The 27,279-nt window shown below is 40.1% G+C and overlaps 1 protein-coding gene across 4 annotated transcripts in view; it reads right to left on the reverse strand.

Annotated features, from left to right (window-relative positions):
• Window positions 1-27,279, reverse strand: part of LOC139748287 (transmembrane protein 135-like) — a 63,223-nt gene that overhangs the window by 30,649 nt on the left and 5,295 nt on the right. For all 4 annotated transcript variants that reach the window (XM_071661271.1, XM_071661273.1, XM_071661274.1 and 1 more), the window contains 7 exons: window positions 25,812-26,013; window positions 21,014-21,144; window positions 20,246-20,372; window positions 14,529-14,683; window positions 11,672-11,771; window positions 11,262-11,342; window positions 10,602-10,769 (listed from right to left, as the gene is read on the reverse strand). In XM_071661271.1, coding sequence (XP_071517372.1) covers window positions 10,602-10,769; window positions 11,262-11,342; window positions 11,672-11,771; window positions 14,529-14,683; window positions 20,246-20,372; window positions 21,014-21,144; window positions 25,812-25,952 — 903 coding nt within the window. In that variant the 5' untranslated portion in view covers window positions 25,953-26,013. The remainder of the gene's footprint in view (window positions 1-10,601; window positions 10,770-11,261; window positions 11,343-11,671; window positions 11,772-14,528; window positions 14,684-20,245; window positions 20,373-21,013; window positions 21,145-25,811; window positions 26,014-27,279) is intronic.

A 27,279-nucleotide genomic window follows, 5' to 3' on the forward strand; every position in this document is an offset into this window, starting at 1 on the left:
TCCTCACCTGGCCCCCTTCTCTGTTCCTTCTTTTGGAAAATCAAAAAAAAAACGAGAGGGGAGGATTTCCAGCCACCCGCTCCCTCCCCTTTTAGTCGCCTTCTACGACATGTGTATGTGGGTGGGTTGGGCCATTCTTTTGTCTGTTTCCTTGCGCTACCTCGCTAACGCGGGAGACAGCAACAAAGTATGATAAATAAATAAAATGCCCATACACATACTTATACATATCAAGATATACACAATACATATATACAAATGTATATATTCATACTTGCTTGCCTTCATTTATTCCTGGCGCTACCTTGTTCCACAGGGAACAGCATCGCTACCCCCTGCTTCACAAAGGTAGTGCCAGGAAAACAGACAAAAAAGGCCATGTTTGTTCACACTTCATCTCTAGCCATCATGTACAATTCCCTGAAACCACTGTTCACTATCCTCATCCAGGCCCCACAGACCTTTCCATGGTTTACCCCAGATGTTTCACATGCCCTGGACCAGTGTACTGAAAGCACGTCAACCCTGGTATACCAGGTCACCAATTCACTCTACTCCATGCACACCTCTCACCCTCCTGTATGTTCAGGCCCTAAATGCTCAAAATGTTTTTCACTCCATCCTTCCACCTCTAATTTGGTCTCCCACTCCTCCTTGTTTCCTCAAACTCTGACACATGCATCCTCTTTGTTAGTCTTTCCTCATTCATTCTCTCCATATATCCAAACCACTCAACACACCTTCTTATGCTCTCTCAACCAAACTCTTTATTTCCATATCTCTCTTACCCTTTCATTACTTAATCAAACCACCACACACCATATGTTGTCCTCAAACATTTAATTTCTAACACATCCACCCTCCTCCATAAAATCCTGTCTATAGCTCACGCCTTACAACCATGTTCTCTCCTTCCACACATTCTTCATCGCTCCCAGAACCTTTGCCCCCTCTCCCACCCTGTGACTCACTTCAGCTTCCATCTACTGCTAAGTCCACTTCCAGATATCTAAAATACTTCACCTCCTCCAATTTTTCTCCATTTAAACTTACATCCACAAGGATAGGCCCACAGGTCATAAAGTGCAGTGATGTTATGCTGTGTCTACCCAGGGTGAGTTTACAACAATTGAGGATTAAGTGCTCAATGTCTTCATTGCAGTACTTACATCATGAGAGAAACTGCTAGTGTCTGAGCTTGAGAAAGCGTGTGAAAGGAAAGAGTTGAGAGTGAGTGTGAATAAAAGCAATTAATTTCATAACTGGAAAGAGACAAGCAAGTTGGAGTGAGTTTGATCTGAGGGTACATAGAGTAAGTGGGATGTTTTAGATGCCAGGGAGAGTGGTCATGGCAGCAAATGAAATCATGAAAACTGAACTAAGCTGAAGGGTGAGTGGTTGGGGGCTAAGGTTCTCGATGCATTGAGGACTGTATGAAAAGAGATGGCATTGTTGTTCAGGTAAAGATGGGCATGTTTTTCATGGTATAATAGTCCTGACAGTGTTGTATGGATGCAAGGCTTAGGCTTTGGGATGATAGAGAAAAGAGGGAAAGTGTTACAAATGAGATACTCAAAATCAATGTGGTGCGATGAGGGTTATATAAGTAAGCAATGATAGGATAAGAAAGAGTTGTGGTAGTGAGAGAAATTATGGTTGAAAGAGCTGAAAAGGGTGCACTGAAATGGTTTCAAGATATGGAGAGGATGAGTGAGAAGGTTGTATATGCGTCAAGAGAAAAGAAGAGGGAGGTGAAATTGGAGATGGTAAGATGGAGTGGAAAAGGTTCTGAGGGTTCAGAAACTGAACATGTAGGGAGGTGAATGATATGCATGGCATAACATGAATTGGAGCGATGCAGTATATAGGAAGGCCACATGCTGTAAATGGAGAGAGCCAGAGAATATGAAGTGGTCAGGGGAAGCCATGGAAAAGTCTGTGGGACCTGGTTATGGAATGAGGCTTCATTTGTAGGAGCTGGGGGTGGCATGGAAGGTGTGGATTTTCTTTACCATTTACAAAGTTGGTTGCAGTTGGTTCCATAGTCCATTTCATTAATGAAGAAGTGCAAATTTACAATCTGCTTTTCAGTGATTAGCTTATTGATGGTGTTTCTCCGAGTTTGAATTCATTCAATGGTTGTTATTAATGGTCATTGATTTTGTCTAAACATGTTTCCTTGGATTCTACAATTTGTGCGGTCAGTTTGCTTTCCTTGAGTCTGAGTTTTTTTTTGGTGGGTGTGTCAGGAGGGTGGCTTTGCTGAAGTGTTATCGGAAAGAACAAGTGTTTGAAGGAAAATTTGTGTGATATGCTCCAGATGGTCCTTGTGTGCAGTCTCAGGGAATAAAAAATAATGTCACTTGAGGTTCGTTGCTACATGTGGTGGGCTGGATGCCTCATTGTTTGGTTGCATTTGATGAGGATATTGAAGTAATGCAGTTGGCTTATGGGCAGTTCACCAGGTCAGGGATAATAGGTCTATGTTTTAAGCCATGAAAGATGGTGGTCATTGAAATCTTCACACACACAAAGAGGTATTGGGTATGGAGGTCAGGTATGAAGTGGAGATGGCAAGGTGAGATATACAGTTGTTGATCATAACGCAGTAAAGGCTGTGCAGTCCTATTTCAGTGATAAGTATGTCATGAATAGTGTCACCTTGCATTGAGGGGGTGTCTGTAAATGGGATGCCATGGTGTATAAGAATCATGATTCCCTTCCTTATCCTTGTTGTTTGTCTAGTCTTAATGCTTAGTTATAATAGGGAGGGAGGGTGGATTTGGGTGTAAGTTTGGTTTCCTGGATGTGTCTAAGTTGTGTTCTTGCAGTAGGTGAGTAGTTCTGAGTGTTTGTTCCTGATGTCATTGGTCTTAAAATGTGAATATATCTATCTAAACACACACACACACACACACACACAAAGTTATGAACCAACAGGGTGACTCTGAATAGCTACAGCATAGGGAAATAAATTTGAAAAAAAGGTTATTGCGAGTGGTAGACAACTTGGAATATGAGCAGAGTGGTCAAAAATTTACAATGAATCTTAAAATAATGGAAAATGTGAGCACACTAACATCATCAACTACACGAGAAGATTTCAACAGCTTCTGCTATACAATGAAGTCTAATTACAGAACATCACTATATTCACAACAGAATTTAATAAGTTCTGGGAAATAAGCCCCATGGGATCTTTTACTCTACTATCACCAGATAAAAATAACACAGTGATTAAGTATAATAATAATAATAATAATAATAATAATAATAATAATAATAATAACAATAATAATAATAATAATAATAATGATAATAATAATAATAATTTTTTATTTTCTTTATTATACTTTGTCGCTGTCTCCCGCGTTTGCGAGGTAGCGCAAGGAAACAGACGAAAGAAATGGCCCAACCCCCCCCCATACACATGTGTATACATACGTCCACACACGCAAATATACATACCTACACAGCTTTCCATGGCTTACCCCAGACGCTTCACATGCCTTGATTCAATCCACTGACAGCACGTCAACCCCGGTATACCACATCGCTCCAATTCACTCTATTCCTTGCCTTCCTTTCACCCTCCTGCATGTTCAGGCCCCGATCACACAAAATCTTTTTCACTCCATCTTTCCACCTCCAATTTGGTCTCCCTCTTCTCCTTGTTCCCTCCACCTCCGACACATATATCCTCTTGGTCAATCTTTCCTCACTCATCCTCTCCATGTGCCCAAACCACTTCAAAACACCCTCTTCTGCTCTCTCAACCACGCTCTTTTTATTTCCACACATCTCTCTTACCCTTACATTACTCACTCGATCAAACCACCTCACACCACACATTGTCCTCAAACATCTCATTTCCAGCACATCCATCCTCCTGCGCACAACTCTATCCATAGCCCACGCCTCGCAACCATACAACATTGTTGGAACCACTATTCCTTCAAACATACCCATTTTTGCTTTCCGAGATAATGTTCTCGACTTCCACACATTCTTCAAGGCCCCCAGAATTTTCGCCCCCTCCCCCACCCTATGATCCACTTCCGCTTCCATGGTTCCATCCGCTGCCAGATCCACTCCCAGATATCTAAAACACTTCACTTCCTCCAGTTTTTCTCCATTCAAACTCACCTCCCAATTGACTTGACCCTCAACCCTACTGTACCTAATAACCTTGCTCTTATTCACATTTACTCTTAACTTTCTTCTTCCACACACTTTACCAAACTCAGTCACCAGCTTCTGCAATTTCTCACATGAATCAGCCACCAGCGCTGTATCATCAGCGAACAACAACTGACTCACTTCCCAAGCTCTCTCATCCCCAACAGACTTCATACTTGCCCCTCTTTCCAAAACTCTTGCATTTACCTCCCTAACAACCCCATCCATAAACAAATTAAACAACCATGGAGACATCACACACCCCTGCTGCAAACCTACATTCACTGAGAACCAATCACTTTCCTCTCTTCCTACACGTACACATGCCTTACATCCTCGATAAAAACTTTTCACTGCTTCTAACAACTTTCCTCCCACACCATATATTCTTAATACCTTCCACAGAGCATCTCTATCAACTCTATCATATGCCTTCTCCAGATCCATAAATGCTACATACAAATCCATTTGCTTTTCTAAGTATTTCTCACATACATTCTTCAAAGCAAACACCTGATCCACACATCCTCTACCACTTCTGAAACCACACTGCTCTTCCCCAATCTGATGCTCTGTACATGCCTTCACCCTCTCAATCAATACCCTCCCATATAATTTACCAGGAATACTCAACAAACTTATACCTCTGTAATTTGAGCACTCACTCTTATCCCCTTTGCCTTTGTACAATGGCACTATGCACGCATTCTGCCAATCCTCAGGCACCTCACCATGAGTCACACATACATTAAATAACCTTACCAACCAGTCAACAATACAGTCACCCCCTTTTTTAATAAATTCCACTGCAATACCATCCAAACCTGCTGCCTTGCCGGCTTTCATCTTCCGCAAAGCTTTCACTACCTCTTCTCTGTTTACCAAATCATTTTCCCTAACCCTCTCACTTTGCACACCACCTCGACCAAAACACCCTATATCTGCCACTCTATCATCAAACACATTCAACAAACCTTCAAAATACTCACTCCATCTCCTTCTCACATCACCACTACTTGTTATCACCTCCCCATTTGCGCCCTTCACTGAAGTTCCCATTTGCTCCCTTGTCTTACGCACTTTATTTACCTCCTTCCAGAACATCTTTTTATTCTCCCTAAAATTTAATGATACTCTCTCACCCCAACACTCATTTGCCCCATTGACACATCGACCTCGGTATACCACATTATTCCAATTTACTCTATTCCCTGCACTGCATACTTTTCACCCTCCTGTATGTTCAGGCCCCAATCACTCAAAATCATTTTCACTCCGTCCTTCCACCTCCAATTTGGTCTCCCACTTCTCATTCCCTCCACCTCTGACACATATGTTCTCTTCGTCAATCTTTCCTCACTCATTCTCTCTGTGATCAAACCATTTCAATAACCCTCTTCTGCTCGCTCAACCACACTCTTTTTATTACCATACATCTCTCTTACCCTTTCATTACTTACTTGATCAAACCACCTCACACCACATACTGTCCTCAAACATCTAATTTCCAACACATCCACCCTAATCCGCACAACCCTATCTATAGGCCATGCCTTGCAACCATATAACATTATTGGAACCACTATTCCTTCAAACATACCCATTTTTGCTCTCTGAGATAACATTCTCGCCTTCCACACATTCTTCAATGCTCCCTGAACCTCCGCCCCCTCCCCGACTCTGTAACTCACTTCTGCTTCCATTGTTCCATCTGTTGCTAAATCCACTCCCAGATATCTAAAACACTTCACTTCCTACAGTTTTTCTCCATTCAAACTTACCTCCTGATCAATTTTTCCCTCAACCCTACTGAACCTAATAACCTTGCTCTTATTTACAATTACTCTCAGCTTTCTTCTTTCACACACTTTACCAAACTCAGTCATCAGCGAACAACAAACGACACTTCCCAAACCCTTTCATCCACAACACACTGCATACTTGCCCCTCTCTCCAAATCTCTTGCATTCACCTCCCTAACTACCCCATCCATAAACAAAGTAAACAACCATGGAGACATCATCATGCACCCCTGCTGCAAACCAACATTCACGGGGAACCAATCACTTTCCTCTCTTCCTACTCGTACACATGCCTTACATCCTTGATAAAAATTTTCACTGCTTCTAGCAACTTACCTCCCACCCTAATACTCTTAATACCTTCCACAGAGCATCTCTATCAACTCTATCATATGCCTTCTTCAGATCCATAAATGCTACATACAAATACATCTCCTTTTCTAAGCATGTCTCACATACATTCTTCAAAGCAAACAACTGATCCACACATCCTCTACCACTTCTGAAGAGACACTGCTCTTCCCCAATCTGATGCTCTGTACATGCCTTTACCCTCTCAATCAATAACCCTCCTATATAATTTCCCAGAAAGTTTTGTGGGGCCTGGATGTGGAAAGGGAGCTGTAGTTTTGGTGAACGAATGTGGCCTTTGTTCTCTTTTCCTAGCACTACCTCGTGCACACGTGGGGGGAGGGGGTGCCATCTCATGTGCGGTGGGGTGACGACAGGAATGGATGAAGGCAGCAAGTATGAATATGTACATGTGTACATATGTATGTCTGTGTATGTATGTATACATTGAAATGTATAGGTATGTATATGTGCGTGTGTGGGCGTTTATGTATATCCATGTGTATGTGGATGGGTTGGGCCATTCTTTAGTCTTTCCTTGCACTACCTCGCTAACGTGGAAGACAGCGATAAAGTATAATAAATAAAATAAATAATAATAATAATAATAGTAATAGTAATAATAGTAATAGATTGACCAAGAGGATATATGTGTCGGAGGTGGAGGGAACGAGGAGAAGAGGGAGACCAAATTGGAGGTGGAAAGATGGAGTGAAAAAGATTTTGTGTGATCGGGGCCTGAACATGCAGGAGGGTGAAAGGAGGGCAAGGAATAGAGTGAATTGGAGTGATGTGGTATACCAGGGTTGACGTGCTGTCAGTGGATTGAATCAAGGCATGTGAAGCGTCTGGGGTAAACCATGGAAAGCTGTGTAGGTATGTACATTTGCGTGTGTGGACGTATGTATATACATGTGTATGGGGGGGGGGGGGGTGGGGCCATTTCTTTCGTCTGTTTCCTTGCGCTGCCTCGCAAACGCGGGAGACAGCGACAAAGTATAATAAAAAAAAAAATATATATATATATGTGTATGTGTATATATATATATATATATGTATATATATATATATATATATATATATATATATATATATATATATATATATATATATATGTATACATATATATATATATATATCCCTGGGGATAGGGGAGAAAGAATTCTTCCCACGTATTCCCTGCGTGTCGTAGAAGGCGACTAAAAGGGAAGGGAGCGGGGGGCTGGAAATCCTCCCCTCTCGTTTTTCATCTTCCAAAAGAAGGAAGAGAGAAGGGGGCCAAGTAAGGATGTTCCCTCAAAGGCTCAGTCCTCTGTTCTTAATGCTACCTCGCTAATGCGGGAAATAGCGAATAGTATGAAAAGAAAAAAAAAAAAATAGTAATAGGGGGATAGGAGAGAAAGAATACTTCCCATGCATTCCTCACGTGTCGTAGAAGGCGACTAAAGGGGATTGGAGCGGGGGGGCTGGAAACCCTCCCCTCCTTGAATTTTAACTTTCTAAAAGGGGAAACAGAAGGAGTCACGCAGGGAGTGCTCATCCTCCTCGAAGGCTCACACTGGGGTGTCTAAATGTATGTGGATGTAACCAAGATGAGAAAGAAGGAGAGACAGATAGTATGTTTGAGGAAAGGAACTTGGATGTTTTGGCTCTGAGTGAAACGAAGCTCAAGGGTAAAGGGGAATAGTGGTTTGAATTTGTCTTGGGAGTAAGGGCAGGGGTTAGCAAGAGGACAAGAGCAAGGGAAGGAGTAGCACTACTCCTGAAACAGGAGTGGTGGGAGTATGATAGAGTGTAAGAAAGTAAACTCTAGATTGATATGGGTAACACTGAAAGTGGATGGAGAGAGATGGGTGATTATCGGTGCATATGCACCTGGGCATGAGAAGAAAGATCATGAGAGGCAAGTGTTTTGGGAGCAGCTGAGTGAGTGTGTTAATAGTTTTGATGCATGAGACCAGGTTATAGTGATGGGTGATTTGAATGCAAAGGTGAGTAATGTGGCAGTTGAGGAAATAATTGGTGTACATGGGGTGTTCAGTGTTGTAAATGGAAATGGTGAAGAGCTTGTAGATTTATGTGCTGAAAAAGGACTGGTGATTGGGAATACCTGGTTTAAAAAGAGAGATATACAGAAGTATACGTATGTAAGTAGGAGGGATGGCCAGAAAGCGTTAATGAATTAAGTGTTAATTGATAGGTGTCCGAAAGAGAGACTTTTGGATGCAAAGGTGAAGATTTGTGGAGGTTTTTAGAAGAGAGAATGAGGTTTTCAGAAAAGAAGAGAGAATGCTGGGGTGAAAAGAGTGGTGAGAGTAAGTGAGCTTGGGAAGGAGACTTGTGTGAAGTACCACGAGTGACTGAGTACAAAATGGAAAAAGGTGAAAACAAAGGACGTAAGGGGAGTGGGGGAGGAATGGGATGTATTTAGGGAAGCAGTGATGGCTTGCGCAAAAGATGCTTGTGGCATGAGAAGCGTGGGAGGTGGGCAGATTAGAAAGGGTAGTGAGTGGTGGGATGAAGAAGTAAGATTATTAGTGAAAGAGAAGAGAGAGGCATTTGGACGATTTTTGCAGGGAAATAATGCAAATGGCTGGGAGATGTATAAAAGAAAAAGGCAGGAGGTCAAGAGAAAGGTGCAAGAGGTGAAAAAGAGGGCAAATGAGAGTTGGGGTGAGAGAGTATCATTAAATTTTAGGGAGAATAAAAAGATGTTTTGGAAGGAGGTAAATAAAGTGAGTAAGACAAGGGAACAAATGGGAACTTCAGTGAAGGGGGCTGATGGGGAGGTGATAACAAGTAGTGGTGATGTGAAAAGGAGATTGAGTGAGTATTTTGAAGGTTTGTTGAATGTGTCTGATGATAGAGTGGCAGATATAGGGTGTTTTGGACGAGGTGGTGTGCAAAGTGAGAGGGTTAGGGAAAATGATTTGGTAAACAGGGAAGAGGTAGTAAAAGCTCTGCGGAAGATGAAGGCTAGCAAGGCAGCGGGTTTGGATGGTGTTGCAGTGGAATTTATTAAAAAAGAGGGTGACTGTATCGTTGACTGGTTGGTAAGGTTATTCAATGTATGTATGACTCATGGTGAGGTGCCTAAGGATTGGCGGAATGCCTGCATAGTGCCTTTGTACAAAGGCAAAGGGAATAAAAGTGAGTGCTCAAATTACAGAGGTATAAGTTTGTTGAGTATTCCTGGGAAATTATATGGGAGAGTATTGATTGAGAGGGTGAAAGCACGTACAAAGCATCACATCGGGGAAGAGCAGTGTGGTTTCAGAAGTGGTAGAGGATGTGTGGATCAGGTGTTTGCTTTGAAGAATGTATGTGAGAAATACTTAGAAAGGCAAATGGATTTGTATGTAGCATTTATGGATCTGAAGAAGGAATATGATAGAGTTGATAGAGATGCTTTGTGGAAGGTATTAAGAATATATGGTGTGGGAGGCAAGTTGTTAGAAGCAGTGAAAAGTTTTTATCAAGGATGTAAGGCATGTGTATGGGTGGGAAAGTGTTTGGTTCTAAGAGAATGTAGGTTTGCGTCAGGGGTGTGTGGTGTCTTTATGGTTGTTTAATTTGTTTATGGATGGGGTTGTTAGGGAGGTGAATGCAAGAGTTTTGGAAAGAGGGGCAAGTATGCAGTTTGTTGTGGATGAGAGAGCTTGGGAAGTGAGTCAGTTGTTGTTCAGTGATGATACAGCGCTGGTGGCTGATTCGTGGGAGAAACTGCAGAAGGTGATGACTGAGTTTGGTAGTGTGAAAGAAGAAAGCTGAGAGTAAATGTGAATAAGAGCAAGGTTATTAGGTAAAGTAGGGTTGAGGGACAAGTCAGTTGGGAGGTAAGTTTGAATGGATAAAAACTGGAGGAAGTGAAGTGTTTTAGATATCTGGGAGTGGATTTGGCAGCGGATGGAACCATGGAAGCGGAAGAGAATCATAGGGTGGGGGAGGAAACGAAAGTTCTGGGAGCACTGAAGAATGTGTGGAAGTTGAGAACATTATCTCGGAAAGCAAAAATGGGTATGTTTGAAGGAATAGTGGTTCCAACAATGTTATATGGTTGCGAGGCATGGGCTATGGATAGAGTTGTGCAGAGGAGGGTGGATGTGCTGGAAATGAGATGTTTGAGAACAATATGTGGTGTGAGGTGGTAATAATAATATCAGTATGTGTAAATTAGTATCAACATACTTTAAAATGTATTTCATGGTTAGCTATAATCAATATCTCTTCACTACCTTCTGAATGTAACAGGTTCAAATGAATCCTCACCTTAAATACTGATATAAACCATGCAAGGAAAATTCCAGCGCTGATGTTATTTCCATTTAGAAGCAAGTTAATCACCTTCCATGGACTTTTCACTATCCTTGATGCTGAGGACAAAAGCTTGACTGCCAACTGAAGGAGGAAGCCCTGACTAAAACCTTGTAAACCCATCTGAGAAGATAAGTTAACCGTTAATCTATGCACTACACTATATTACAGCCTTATGATACTAAGTGTGTCATAACCATAGGTGTTTAAGAAGGCTCTCTAGGGCCTGAAAAAAAAAAAAAAGGGTTTGAAGAACTTATTCACTCTTAGGTGTTTTAGACGGATAAAACATCTAAATATTATTCAGTATGTTATGTTCCATGACCCAGTTTTCCTATTTCCATGTATCTTATGCACGTTTATGCAACAATTTTGTCCACCGTGGTCTTTCCAGGAACATAACCCTTGCAATGGTAAAGGAATTGGTCTATTGTTTCTTCCCTACTCCTAGTTAGAAAAAAAATTATAAATGAGCAAACTGTTGTTTGTACTGAATCATCATTCTTGTCAACAGTTACTAGTTTCTTTAAATGTTATCTTTTCAGCAAATGCAGTCCATTAAAACTTTAGGGTGCATGATACCTGTTTTGATAGCAGTGGCTTGTATTTACTCACCCTGAAAAAGTGTGGCAAACAGCCACCCCTGTGTGGACAGAGGGGATGATGAAAAGTGAAGACTGACAGCAATTTCATGGGCTGTAAAAATGAGAAGAAAAATGAAATCAACTAACAATAATGTGAAAACCATAAGCTATAAAAAGAAATCTTTTAGCCTGTAAAGGTTAACCCGAGCAAAACATACATAAGCTGCAACTGGAAAATTTGCCTCCAAGGTATAAAATGTAAATCGGGACAACTTCATTTTGATGTGATGCAGAGGCACTGAGAAGTGAATTATGAGTGATGGTAGAGGCAATGGCACAGATGGTGGTAGTAGTGGTGGCAGAGGTCATTCCAGAAGTGGTGACAGAAATGGTTGGAGATTGATGCTAGAAGTGATGTTAGGATTAACTGGCTTAACTAACCCATGGCTGAGGTTTCGGGTCGAGTTGTTCTGATAGAATAGGATGGGTCACTTGTCGGCTGGCAATCATCACTCCAGATTCCCCACGCCCTAAGAACAACCTGGATAACAAAAAAAAAAAGATTTTCTTTTCTAGTTATACAACAAAGTGTAAATGTACATGAGTAAATGAATAATTCAGCATGAGTACATGTAATTTTTTTTATGCTTATTTCTATTTTTGTGTGTCTTTTCTTTTCTGTGCATTTGTTTGCAGAAACTTATCCACAAGTACAAGGAGGGAATTTCATTCTTATAGGGTCCAATCTCCTTAAATGCAATTATTATCAGTCTAACTCTAAAAGCATTCTAACAGGCTTGGTATTTACAGTTTTTCACTTAACTTGTTCTATCATCTGCCTTTCTCTTTTTATAACAGTTTTTCATACAGTTCCAATCTCCCAAAGTAAACATCCCTCTATTTATGACACATAGATCCCCTTTGTTAATCTCTCTTTGTTCATTCTCTTCAAACTTCTGAGCCATATCAGCACACCTAATTCAGATCTCTCAATCAGACTGTGCTTACTATCACACCTCCCTCTAATGATGTTATTCCTTACAAGACCAAGCCCCCTTAAACCACATACCATCTTCAAAATGTCCACCCTCTTCATTTTTTTTGCAATTTGGGCAGAAGATTCACATTCATACAACACTGTTGGGACTATCGTACTTTCAAACATACCCCATTTTTGTGCTAACAAATAGTTACTTCTTCCATACACTCCTTTGAGCACCTAGAACCTAAAGCCCCTCTTCCACTCTAATGTATCTAAAGCACTTCACTTCCTTCACAGCCTCCTAATTCAATTTCATACTCAAATCATCCTGTTGCATTCCCCTGGTACACCTCATTACCTTATTTAAGTTCATATTTACACTTGACTTTCTCATTTTACATACTCGCCTAAACTCTCTCACTAGCTTCACGAGTTTCTCTCTAGAGTCTACCACCAAAATCATGTCATTTGAGAACAGTAACTGATTCACCTCCCATCTCCCACTGCTAGCATATGGTAACCTACCCCTCATCCTGAGGAAGCTTACATTTACCTCCCTCACAACCTTCTCAATAAACATTCAATGACCTTGTTGACAGCAATCATCCTTAAAGTAGACTTACCACTACCACAAAAGACAAATCCTGCTTCCTTCCTAATTGCACACATGCCTTATCATTATCATCATCTTTCCCTCAGATTCTGTCCCAGTGTACGGTATGGTTTGAACACCCGGGTTCTGTAGCCAACAGTACGAAAAGAGTATAAAAGGCACAAATAGGGTCCAAAGTACAATCTAAAGTTTAGTAATTACTCATTTTACTTACCTATAAGTACTGTGAATGGAGGGAATTTTGGACTAATGGGGCCCAATTTCTTCAACAACTCTTTAAATCTCTGTGCTGCCTGCTTTATCCACATCCTTAGTCATTTTATTGCATTATCCACCACTCTTATACAATAAAAGTACTTCTTTACATATTTCTGAAAAAGTTTTTTGCTTAATTTCATCTCATGTCCTCTGTTTGCTCTATTCCTACATCTCTCACAGAACTGTTAACCATCTGCATCATCAATCTGTTTCAAAATCTTAAAGGATGTGATCATCACCCATCACTCTTAACAAAGTAATAAATTCACCAACCAATATACCTTATATCTCCATAAAAAAAAGTATCTATATTACACTTTCTTACCATCCTGGCATTTTGATGACACATATGGAATCATCCAAATAACTTATGCTCATGTTTCAGTATTGTGACATATGTCATCCAATTCAAATATTAAAAAAAAATCCATTTTTGCATCATTTGGTACATCAGATGCATGAATAATATATATCCCAAATTAATGGAGAAAAAAAAAATTCTGATGACATTCCAAACTAACCATATTAATAGAAAATATTTCTCATTATGTTATCATTGACTCTGAAGACTTACTGGTGGTGTGTAATGTAATCTTTTTCATTCAGTATGGCTGAGGAATGATTTGCTTGCATAAATATGTGAAAAGTGATGATATACTATACAACAAAAAATAGCACAATTAAAATTGTAGATAATAATTCATCATGGCACCTGCAAACATGCTTTGTAATGGTGGTGTTTGTTTCAGATTTAGTCTTTTTCCTTCATACATGTTTGCTATTTCCTATGTCAGTCAGGTATCATCCAGAATAGACTACTGAGCTTTAGTATATTGCATATATTGCAGAACAAAAATTGGTATTACTGGACTCTACCTTCTTATGGTTATGGTGCAAGTGAAAAGTCACCTTCAGTGAGGTTGTATAATCAGAGTACAATCTCGTCAAACACCTTCTCATTCCAAACAAGTCCATCCTTCCCTGCCATTGACTGTCGCAGAACCTTAAACAGCAGGAAACCCCGACGAAGTGGGCTCAAGGTTACAAGATAATAACAGAACAATAACTTCACAAAAAAATAGGTACGTGAAAAAAAAAGCCAAATAACTGACAAACATGTCGCAACTAAAAACTGTAGACACTTATGGGCTGCTCACCACTAACTGCTGCATCCTGATTTCACCTTATGGTTAGTGACTGATTCCTTGCCAGGGTCTCAACGTTATGTGCTCCTTGAACACAAATACTGTACTATCCCTGTATTCATTCTATCTTCACCTAAGGATTTCATACACATTGCAAATGAACACATGTACACCACCTCATCCCTTGTTACAACCTCTCTTTTGCTATTTTACTTACTTCTGGCTCCTAACTCCATTTCATCTTTTTAATCTTATTACCTGTTCATAATGATTTAGAAAAATATTCTCTTGAAAACTTACTGAAGGATGGAGTTGACCAGTCTGCTGGGAGGGCTTGAAGATCGGAAACTGTATCCTAAAACAGCCATGGCCCCAGCAAATATCAAGATCTCACCATGTGGAATGGGCTTTACATAACCACGTCCCACTGCTGAGTTCCACAAACATTCTGATGCCTGGAAATCAGATGCAGGAAAATCAATTGTACTGATCAAAAGTACGATTTTACTTGTAAGAGATTTCAACAAGGCCAATGAGTACTTTAATTCCACTCTTACTACAGTCAATTTGATTAGGTGCTTCACATTATTGTATTGAGTTCACTTCGTACTGTATCAGAAAAGAAAAAATTGGTAATAAAGCAACATCAAAAATGATGGGGTGATTATTAAGCTGGTATTTATTTGAGATGCACAAAAAATTATGTCAGTGAATAAAATATTCCTCATGCAGGTATGGCATGGAATTAGTTTCCAAAAACTATTTAAATTTTCTTTTTTTTCCTGACTAAACTTTCTCTTTTTCCTGACAATAGAATATTGATGTTCAGAACCTAGATAAACCATTACATACAAGAGAAATGAAATCAAAAGGGTGTGCTTCATGCCAGGATATGATGAACTGTGTTTGTCATCAACCTCCCTTTATGGGATGCATTAGTTTCCTGAAGAAGATCCAGCAGAAGGCTACAAAGATTGTGCCATACGTAAGGGAACTATGCTACATGGAAAGGCTAACAACCATAGAAATACTGAAGCCAAAAGAGATAAGAAATAAAGGAGACTAGATAATAAAAGTTAGATTTTGAAATGGATTTGATGAAATAATGAGTAATTATTTATAATTACATGGAGGGTTGATGAAAAGCAGCACCACTAAGTTTACAAGAATCTTGATAACAAAGTGATGAAGAATGATATCCACTTTAATGATATTTATCTATTCATTTATTTTGCTTTGTCGCTGTCTCCCGCGTTAGCGAGGTAGCGCAAGGAAACAGATGAAAGAATAGCCCAACCCACCCACATACACATGTATATACATACACGTCCACACACACAAATATACATACCTATACGTCTCAACATATACATATATACACATACAGACATATACATATATACACACGTACATAATTCATACTGTCTGCCTTTATTTATTCCCATTGCAACCAAGCCACACATGAAATAACAACCCCCTCCTCCAAATGTGCGCGAGGTAGCACTAGGAAAAAACAACAAAGGCCAAATTCGTTCACACTCGGTCTCTAGCTGTCATGTAATAATGCACTGAAACCACAGCTCCCTTTCCACATCCAGGCCCCACAGAAATTTCCATGGTTTACCCCAGACGCTTCACATGCCCTGGTTCAATCCATTGACAGCACGTCCACCCCGGTATACCACATCGTTCCAATTCACTCTATTCCTTGCACGCCTTTCACCCTCCTGCATGTTCAGGCCCCGATCACTCAAAATCTTTTTCATTCCATCTTAACCACCTCCAATTTGGTCTCCCACTTCTCCTCGTTCCCTCCACCTCTGACACATATATCCTCTTGGTCAATCTTTCTTACTCATTCTCTCCATGTGACCAAACCATTTCAAAACACCCTCTTTTGCTCTCTCAACCACACTTTTTTATTACCATACAGCTCTCTTACCCTATTATTACTTACTCAATCAAACCACCTCACACCACATATAGTCCTCAAACATCTCATTTCCAGCACATCCACCCTCCTCCACACAACTCTATCCATAGCTTATGCCTTGCAACCATATAACATTGTTGGAACCACTATTCCATCAAACATACCCATTTTGCTTTCTGTGATAATGTTCTTGACTTCCACACATTCTTCAACGCTTCCAGAACTTTCGTCCCCTCCCCCACCCTATGATTCAATTCTGCTTCCACGGTTCCATCCGCTGCCAAATCCACTCCCAGATATCTAAAACACTTCACTTCCTCCAGTTTTTCTCCATTCAAACTTACCCCCCAATTGACTTGACCCTCAACCCTAGTGTACCTAATAACCTTGCTCTTATTCACATTTACTCTCAGCTTTCTTCTTTCACACTCTTTACCAAACTCAGTCACCAGCTTCTGCAGTTTCTCACATGAATCAGCCACCAGCGCTGTATCATCAGCGAACAACAACTGACTCACTTCCCAAGCTCTCTCATCCCCAACAGACTGCATACTTGCCCCCTCTTTCCAAAACTCTTGCATTCACCTCCCTAACAATCCCATCCATAAACAAATTAAACAACCATGAAGAAATCACACACCCCTACCGCATACCTACATTCACTGAGAACCAATCACTTTCCTCTCTTTCTACATGTACACATGCCTTACATCCTTGATAAAAACTTTTCACTGCTTCTAACAACCTGCCCCCACACCATATATTCTTAATACCTTCCACAGAGCATCTCTATCAACTCTTATCATATGCCTTCTCCAGATCCATAAATGCTACATACAAATCCATTTGCTTTTCTAAGTATTTCTCACATACATTCTTCAAAGCAAACACCTGCTACACACATCCTCTACCACTTATGAAACTACACTACTCTTCCCTAATCTGATGCTCTATACATGCCTTCACCCTCTCAATCAATACCTTCCCATATAATTTCTCAGGAACACTCAAGAAACTTATACCTCTGTAATTTGAGCACTCACTCTTATCCCCTTTGCCTTTGTACAATGGCACTATGCAAGCATTCCACCAATCCTCAGGCACCTCACCATGAGTAATACATACATTAAATAACCTTACCAACCAGTCAACAATACAGTCACCCCCTTTTTTAATAAATTCTGCTGCAATACCATCCAAACAAGCTGCCTTGCCGGCTTTCATCTTCTGCAAAGGTTTTACTACCTTGTCTCTGTTTACCAAATCATTTTCCCAAACCCTCTCACTTTGCACACCACCTCGACCAAAACATCCTATATCTGCCACTCTATCATCAAACACATTCAACAAACCTTCAAAATACTCACTCAATCTCCTTCTCACATCATCACTACTTGCTATCACCTCCCCATTAGCCCCCTTCACTGAAGTTCCCATTTGTTCCCTTGTCTTATGCACTTTATTTACCTCCTTCCAAAACATCTTTTTATTCTCCCTAAAATTTAATGATACTCTCTCACTCCAACTCTTATTTGCCCTCTTTTTCACCTCTTGCACTTTTCTCTTGACCTCCTGCCTCTTTCTTTTATACATCTCCCAATCATTTGCATTATTTCCCTGCAAAAATCATCCAAATGCCTCTCTCTTCTCTTTCACTAATAATCTTACTTCTTCATCCCACCACTCACTACCCTTTCTAATCTGCCTATCTCCCATGCTTCTCATGCCACAAGCATCTTTTGCGCAAGCCATCACTGCTTCCCTAAATACATCCCATTCCTCCCCCACTCCCCTTATCTCCTTTGTTCTCACCTTTTTCCATTTTGTACTCAGTCACTCCTGGTGCTTCCTCACACAAGTCTCCTTCCCAAGCTCACTTACTCTCACCACTCTCTTCACCCCAACATTCTCTCTTCTGTTCTGAAAACCTCTACAAATCTTCACCTTCGCCTCCACAAGACAATGATCAGACATCCCTCCAGTTGCGCCTCTCAGCACGTTAACATCCAAAAGCCTCTCTTTCGCGTGCCTATCAATTAACACGTAATCCAATAACGCTCTCTGGCCATCTCTCCTACTTACATATATATACTTATGTATATCTCCCTTTTTAAACCAGGTGTTCCCAATCACCAGTCCTTTTTCAGCACATAAATCTACAAGCTCTTCACCATTTCCATTTACAACACTGAACAACCCATGTACACCAATTATTCCCTCAACTGCCACGTTACTCACCTTTGCATTCAAATCACCCATCACTATAACCTGGTCTTGTGCATCAACATTACTAACACACTCACTCAGCTGCTCCCAAAACACTTGCCTCATGATCTTTCTTCTCATGCCCAGGTGCATATGCACCAATAATCACCCATCTCTCTCCATCAACTTTCAGTTTTACCCATATCAATCTAGAGTTTACTTTCTTACACTCTATCACATACTCCCACAACTCCTGTTTTAGGAGTAGTGCTACTCCTTCCCTTGCTCTTGTCCTCTCACTAATCCCTGACTTTACTCCCAAGACGTTCCCAAACCACTCTTCCCCTTTACCCTTGAGCTTCTTTTCACTCAGAGCCAAAACATCCAGGTTCCTTTCCTCAAACATACTACCTATCTCTCCTTTTTTCTCATCTTGGTTACATCAACACACATTTAGACACCCCAATCTGAGCCTTCGAGGAGGATGAGCACTCCCCCCGTGAGTCCTTCTTCTGTTTCCCCTTTTAGAAAGTTAAAATACAAGGAGGGGAGGGTTTCCAGCACCCCGCTCCTGTCCCCTTTAGTTGCCTTCTATGACACGTGAGGAATGCGTGGGAAGTATTCTTTCCCCCATCCCACTTTACTGATATGTATATTTATATCTTCTTTTTCAAGAAAAAATTTCAAATGGTAAGAAAAAAACTAGTGGAATCATTTTTAATCTTTTCAAAATTGTTGCACTCAGGGCTCAATGAATATCTAGAGCAGCTGCAGTCAGTGGGCTAAACAACTCCAATATCGACCATACCTTAAATATACTGGCTACTGTGAAACTTAGTCTAAAAGGGTGCAAAAGCATACATATAACTAAGAGTAAACTCTTAAGACCTTGCACAAAGCATCTCTATCAACCCTATCATAGGCCTTCTCCATATCCATAAATGCTACATACAAATCCATCTGATTTTCTAAGTATTTCTCACACACATTCTTCAAAGCAAACACCTGATCCACACATCCTTTACAACTTCTGAAACCACACTGCTCCTCTCCAATCTGATGCTCTGTACTTGCCTTCACCCTCTCAATCAATACCCTCTTATACAATTCTCCAGGAATACTCAACAAACTTATGCCTATGTAGTTTGAACACTCCCCTTTCCCTTTGTTAATGGCACTATACATGCATTCTGCCAATCCTCAAGCACTTCCCCATGATCCATACATAAACTGAATATCCTTACCAACCAATCAACAACACAGTCATCCCCTTTCTCAATAAATTCAACTGCAATAGCATCCAAACCCGCCACCTTGACGGATTTCATCTTCTGCAAGGCTTTCATCACCTCTTCTCACTTCACTAAACCACTCTCCCTGACTCTCTCACTCTGCACACCACCCCGACCAAAACACCCTACATTTGCCATCATCAGACACATTCAACAAACCTTCAAAATACTCACTCCATATCCTCCTCACCTCATCACTACCTGCTATCACTTCCCTCCTTTCCCCCTTCACTGATGTTCCTGTCTGTTCTCTTGTATAGTAATAATTCAGTTTTTCAACTAAAAGGGCTACCTTACTCATCTTACTAACACATTTACATACATCATGTGCATTCTATAAGTAACTCAAATGAGGCATTGCTCCATTTCTGAAAAAATAAGGCTAACAGGCATAATTTCTTAAATATTCTAGACATGACAGCTGGGATTTCCACACTAATCTTTACTGACATAAGAATCAAGTGAATGACCAATTGTCAGAGATGGTAAAATAGAATAAACGTGTCATAAATGAAGTCTCACTCCCTACAAGGTAACAGGAAAAATTTCTCTTGAAAAAGTTAAACTGAAAGATCTAAATACTGCACCACATTAGTGACGTAAATTGCCAGCAAAGATCTGCGCTCTTGTCGTTCTACAAATATCGCCATGAAACTGGCAATGAACCCAGGAAGGAATGATGCTGTCAAGAAGTTCACATGGCGAAGAATGGATCTGAAACAGCATTCTTAATGAAAATGATATAATACATGAAAATACACATTTCACAAATATCTCTAGACTTCTCAAAAAAAGGGGAAAAATAAAATTAGATATCAAGGACAAGCATTTAACATGGTAAAAGTTACACAGACACAGTGGAAGCTGGAAGCTATGCTGTGCAACTTGTTTTCCAAGATTTTAGAGGGTCCATTTTGAAGGACTTTTACATACAAGTGTGTAGGGGCGACAAAGGATGTAAAGGGGCCCCTGAACGATACATGCCTTACTTATTAAGTAAGACTGTGCCAAATTTTGGAAGTTTAACATTTAGAGTGTGGAAGTTTCCAAGGTTCAAATTGAATGCTCAGATGGGACCTCATAAATGGAAAACTTCCTTCCTGTGTTGTACCAAGATGAAATTACAAACACACACACATATGTTCTGAGATAAGATTCACCTACATAAATCACCTTTAGTGATTATATATCTCAAAAGGAGATGTACAGCATCATCATCATAACTTTTCCTTATGGAGTACATTACTACCATTTTATACTGATTTTTACCTATCTTGAGTTCTTGTAAAAATATTGCCCTAAGAATGAAAATAAAGAATCAATTCCAAATATAGAAAAACTAAAAGATCACTCACCTGAGCACACAAAAGGAACCGATGTATCCGAAGGCATTCACTGTTAAGAAGCATACTGATGTCAGGTAATCTTTTAGTATCTTCCGTCCATATTCAATACTTATTTTTCGGGCATTTATAAGTCCAGTCAGCTTTACAAAATTCAAATAAAAAATTATCAGTAACTAACAATGCTTATGTGCAGGAAAAGTATTCTAAAATTCAGAAAAGTTTAGTATAATGGATGACAATTTTCTGGTATGGTAAATACTGTAGCAAACATTTATTTTTGAAATATTTTATGTATAACAGGTTTCCACTCTGAGGGAGAACCCTTGGTGCACAACTTTGTATGCACTATGTGATACAAGTTTAGCCAATATCTAAACACCAACTTGCCCCATGTCCAGACACCTAATCATATGCAATAAGTAACAATTTCAACAAGAGACCTTGACCTTTGACACCTACTCTAAAAAAGTTAATCAAGTGTAGAGCTTTACACGCAGGACCTGTGGTGCAAGTGTGGTCTTTATACAATCATGCAGTCATGATATATCAAGCACAATTACCTATGAAACACTACAACAAATTCTCTAATAAGGCAGTCAAATCCCTCTACTCTATCATCACTGCTTCCCTTGAGTCTATCAAAATAACCTGCTGACTGGAAGATTCTATGTCTCCAGACAATGAAGTTAACAAGCTCCTACTCTCTAAGCAAACTACAACTAACTGTCATCATCCCTATCCCTAGCTTACTCTGAGAGTTTTCATCCTTGTTCCTGGCATACTCTAAAAAAGCTTTGATCCTTATTCCTTGCTTACTCGGAAAGTTTTGCTTCTTATTCCTAGCTTACTCAGAAAATTTTGCTCCTTATTCCTAGCTTACTCTGAGAAAGTTTCACTCCTTATTCATAGCTTACTCCAAGAAAGTTTTGATTCTTATTCCTAGCTTGCTCTGAGAAAGTTGTGATCCTTAATCCTAGCTTACTCTGAGAAAGTTTTGAGTTTAATCGAGCTTATACAAATAATGCAAGTTTCATTAAACATCAGCAGTTAGATAAAATGAAAATCTTTACCACCTACTACCTTCTCAGCTTCCTGGACTTTAGTTACCACAGCCTAGAAAAACACAAGGCCTCTGTGGCTCTCACCTTTATTGACTTAACAACACTTTTAACCTAGCGTACCATAACATAATCATCAACGAAGACATCGACCATTGGCAACAATGAAATCCATTTCATGGATTGACGACTTTCTTTGTGAATGTTGTCATCATCCTTGCTTCCAGTCCTGTACCATCCCCTCCTGTCTCACAGGAGCCCTACCCCTTCAAGGGTATTCAGCATATAAAGTCTCTTGGAGTTACTTTGGATGATGAACTGAAATGGGTGGAACAGGTCAGTACCATCATCAAATCCTCCTACTATTGTTTTCACAACCATCCCTCAACTTCTGATGGCTCGAGCTGAGACATTTCACAATCAAGAATTAGCGTACACTCTCAACTTGCCACACATAATCCTTGCACTTGCTACAGATTATGAAAAATAAAATCTTACTGAGGATTGGCGGAATGCGTGCATAGTGCCATTGTACAAAGGCAAAGGGGATAAGAGTGAGTGCTCAAATTACAGAGGTATAAGTTTGTTGAGTATTCCTGGTAAATTATATGGGAGGGTATTGATTGAGAGGGTGAAGGCATGTACAGAGCATCAGATTGGGGAAGAGCAGTGTGGTTTCAGAAGTGGTAGAGGATGTGTGGATCAGGTGTTTGCTTTGAAGAATGTATGTGAGAAATACTTAGAAAAGCAAATGGATTTGTATGTAGCATTTATGGATCTGGAGAAGGCATATGATAGAGTTGATAGAGATGCTCTGTGGAAGGTATTAAGAATATATGGTGTGGGAGGAAAGTTGTTAGAAGCAGTGAAAAGTTTTTATCGAGGATGTAAGGCATGTGTACGTGTAGGAAGAGAGGAAAGTGATTGGTTCTCAGTGAATGTAGGTTTGCGGCAGGGGTGTGTGATGTCTCCATGGCTGTTTAATTTGTTTATGGATGGGGTTGTTAGGGAGGTAAATGCAAGAGTTTTGGAAAGAGGGGCAAGTATGAAGTCTGTTGGGGATGAGAGAGCTTGGGAAGTGAGTCAGTTGTTGTTCGCTGATGATACAGCGCTGGTGGCTGATTCATGTGAGAAACTGCAGAAGCTGGTGACTGAGTTTGGTAAAGTGTGTGGAAGAAGAAAGTTAAGAGTAAATGTGAATAAGAGCAAGGTTATTAGGTACAGTAGGGTTGAGGGTCAAGTCAATTGGGAGGTGAGTTTGAATGGAGAAAAACTGGAGGAAGTGAAGTGTTTTAGATATCTGGGAGTGGATCTGGCAGCGGATGGAACCATGGAAGCGGAAGTAGATCATAGGGTGGGGGAGGGGGCGAAAATTCTAGGGGGCCTTGAAGAATGTGTGGAAGTCGAGAACATTATCTCGGAAAGCAAAAATGGGTATGTTTGAAGGAATAGTGGTTCCAACAATGTTGTATGGTTGCGAGGCGTGGGCTATGGATAGAGTTGTGCGCAGGAGGATGGATGTGCTGGAAATGAGATGTTTGAGGACAATGTGTGGTGTGAGGTGGTTTGATCGAGTGAGTAACGTAAGGGTAAGAGAGATGTGTGGAAATAAAAAGAGCGTGGTTGAGAGAGCAGAAGAGGGTGTTTTGAAGTGGTTTGGGCACATGGAGAGAATGAGTGAGGAAAGATTGACCAAGAGGATATATGTGTCGGAGGTGGAGGGGACGAGGAGAAGAGGGAGACCAAATTGGAGGTGGAAAGATGGAGTGAAAAAGATTTTGTGTGATCGGGGCCTGAACATGCAGGAGGGTGAAAGGAGGGCAAGGAATAGAGTGAATTGGAGCGATGTGGTATACCGGGGTTGATGTGCTGTCAGTGGATTGAATCAAGGCATGTGAAGCGTCTGGGGTAAACCATGGAAAGCTGTGTAGGTATGTATATTTGCGTGTGTGGACGTATGTATATACATGTGTATGGGGCGGGGTTGGGCCATTTCTTTCGTATGTTTCCTTGCGCTACCTCGCAAACGCGGGAGACAGCGACAAAGTATAATAAATAAATAAATAAATAAAAAATCTTACTCTCATATTTCTAAAGTATCAAGTGATCTCTTCTCTAAATAATAAAACTGCAGGATATCTTTTAAGATATTTTTGCATTTATCAGGTAATTTCTAATGAAGTAATGGTAAAATAATAGTTGATTCACATTCGATGAACTAGCAAATTTCATGTCAGTTCATATCACATTCCCAGTAAACAAATGACTGTGATCAAATGTTTGATCTAGTCAGAGTTATTTCTCTTTTACCTATCTTTTGTGTATTTAGAGAAACTGTTGATGAAGGAGGTTACACACTGCCAACAAGTGTGGATGAGATTTGCTCATTTTGGGAAAAATAGGCAAGTCAGGACATTCAACAAGAAATGACTGCTCCAGGGTTTAAGGTTGCCAAAGATTGCATGACACTTCATATTAGGAAAGAAATGCTCTTATACATATTGATCTTAAGCTTTTGTTAGTGTTTCATTCAGAAATTCCCAGGGTTATAAAGGGCTATGTAAAGTCAGCATTAACCTCGATTTGGCAATATTTGCCAAGTCCCTCCCAAACCCACAACACCACCAACACACGACACAAGAAAACATGAGCATGTTTGATCACATAGTAGTACAAGCTGTAAGGAAGCGAGGCATGGGCCTTAGGTTTTGGTGCACCATATATGACAGCTAGAGGGAGGATGCTAGCAAATGAGTATGAGATTATTTCTTTCTCTGTTCCTAGCACAAACTCACTAACAGTGAAGCAATAAATTAGTTTAGAATTTTTTATACATTTTTGTCATTTCTTATGTTAGCAATGTGTTGCCAGGAAAAAACAAAGAAATGGCCTCTGACTCACATCCAAACTCTAGCCATCCCATATAATGCACTAAAAATGAAGTCTCCATCCACAACCAAGTAGATACAGGTAGATGAACAAACATCTGAGGTAGCAGAATTCAAAATATATGCAATGCACTTGCCAAATATAGCATCTTAAACCATACTTTTAATAAGTACCATACTTTTCATAAAATTAATCAATAAACATAAAAAAAAAGGGATACTACTCCATGAGATGATAAAAGTTGGTCTGTACCAGCAACATTCTGACAACACATAAACTGAATCGATAAATATAAAAAAAGGATACCACTCCAAGGTATGATAAAAGTTGGTCTGTATCAGCAACATCCTGACAGCACATAAACTATAAACTGAATCAGTGAATATAAAAAAAAAGGATACTATTTCATGGGATGAAAAAAGTGGGTCTGTGCCAGCAACATCCTGACAGCACATAACCCATGAGATATGTGAGCTGCTAGCAGCTGATAGAGTGGACTGGTGATATCATCCAGGTGAAGGGTGCTGATTGGGCGAGAGTATGACGATATGAATGAACAGCCATGATCACTGAATAGGGACTAGAAAGCGGTGAGGAAGGCCAGTGCTTCTTCAAGGGAAATTGTAAGGGGTGGAAGGATTTCGCAATGACTTTCTTTGAGATAATCCTGGAGAATCTCATGCTTGTGGGACAAACCGCAAAGGAGGGGAATAAATTGACAATGAATCAAAGCATTATACTCTTTTTACCGCAAGATTAACATGGATTCCGAAATAACCCTAAAAATGTTATTCTTCATCTGGGTGACTCAAGTTTGCTTTTGTATTCCTAATATACTGTAATTATACAAATCAACTTACCAGATATACCACTCCATAGATTTTGCAGCTCTCAATGAAAGCAATGATGCAAATTTCGAATGACGTAAAGGAGCAAGAGTGATGCCAGCAGTGACCAAGCTCATAACAAGTGTAAGGCAATAACTTGCTGAAGCTTCCCATACTGCTGATGTTTCTGACATCAGAATAAATACTGATGCCTATGTAAGATTTTGCAAGGTTCCTGGATAAAAGAAACACCAAGTCAAAATAAATTTTTATCATAGTTTTAACATGAGCAAAAAGCTGGAAATAAATTTAAAATAAAATGGATACAGTTCAAACCTTCACAACTCTATGATACTAAGCTCACTGTCAACATGAAACTGTACCATATGTCCTCAAGGTGTGTGCAGATACACCACACAAACCACTTGAAATGCTGCTAAAGATGTCACTAGAGAGAGGCAAATTGCCTACAGAATGGAAAATGGCAAATGTCATACCTATAGAGGAGAAAGGAGACTTGGAACAGGTGCTGAAATACAGACCAGCTCTCTCAAGAGTGTGGTGGGTAAGGTTGTGGAAAAAATATTATAAAGCAGTGGACGACTTTCTAAAGAGCAGGAATTACCTACATGGGAGAGAGCAAGTTCTGACCCATACATTTCAAGGGAATGCATTTAAGACTCATGAAATTGACTGCAGGAAAAACAAATGGAATTAATCTTTTGCATAACACTAATGTCTAGGGGCAGAGTAATATTGGAACTATGGAGTTTGAGGAACAGAAGTGCAAATATACTAACTATTATCTAAAAATTCTCAAAATTACTAGGAATAAAGAACTTACCACTTTTAAGTAATGAAAGGGTAAGAGAGACATGCGGTAAGGAAAAAAAGGTGAGAATGAGAGAGCAGAAGAGAAGGTGTTGAAATGGTTTGGATATAATGAGAGAATGAGAGAGCAGAAGAGAATGTTGAAATGGTTTGGATATATGGAGAGAATGAGTGAGGAAAGGTTGACAAAGAGGATATATGGGCCAGAGGTGGAGGGAACAAGGAGAAGCAGGAGACCAAACTGGAATTGGAAGGATAGAGTGAAAAAGATTTTGAGCAATTAAGACTGGAATATGCAGGAGCATGAGAGGTGTGCAAGGAATAGAGCGAATTGGAATGATTTGGTATACCAGGGCTGACATGCTGTCAATGGACTTAGCCAGGACATGTGAAACATCTGGGGCAAACCATAAAGAGGTCTGTGTGGCCTAGATGTGGACTACGGAGTTGTGGTTTACGGATGTAAGTTTGAATGGAGAAAACCAGAGGAAGTGAAGTGTTTTAGATATCTGGGAGTGGATTTGGCAGCAGATGGAACCATGGAAGTAGAAGTGAGTCACAGGGTGGGGAGGGGGTGAAGGTTCTGGGAGCATTGAAGAATGTGTGGAAGGCGAGAATGTTACCTCGGAAAGCAAAAATGGGTATGTTTGAAGGAATGGTGCTTCCAACA

Source organism: Panulirus ornatus, chromosome 73, assembly GCF_036320965.1.
Source record: "Panulirus ornatus isolate Po-2019 chromosome 73, ASM3632096v1, whole genome shotgun sequence".
Taxonomy (NCBI): domain Eukaryota; kingdom Metazoa; phylum Arthropoda; class Malacostraca; order Decapoda; family Palinuridae; genus Panulirus; species Panulirus ornatus.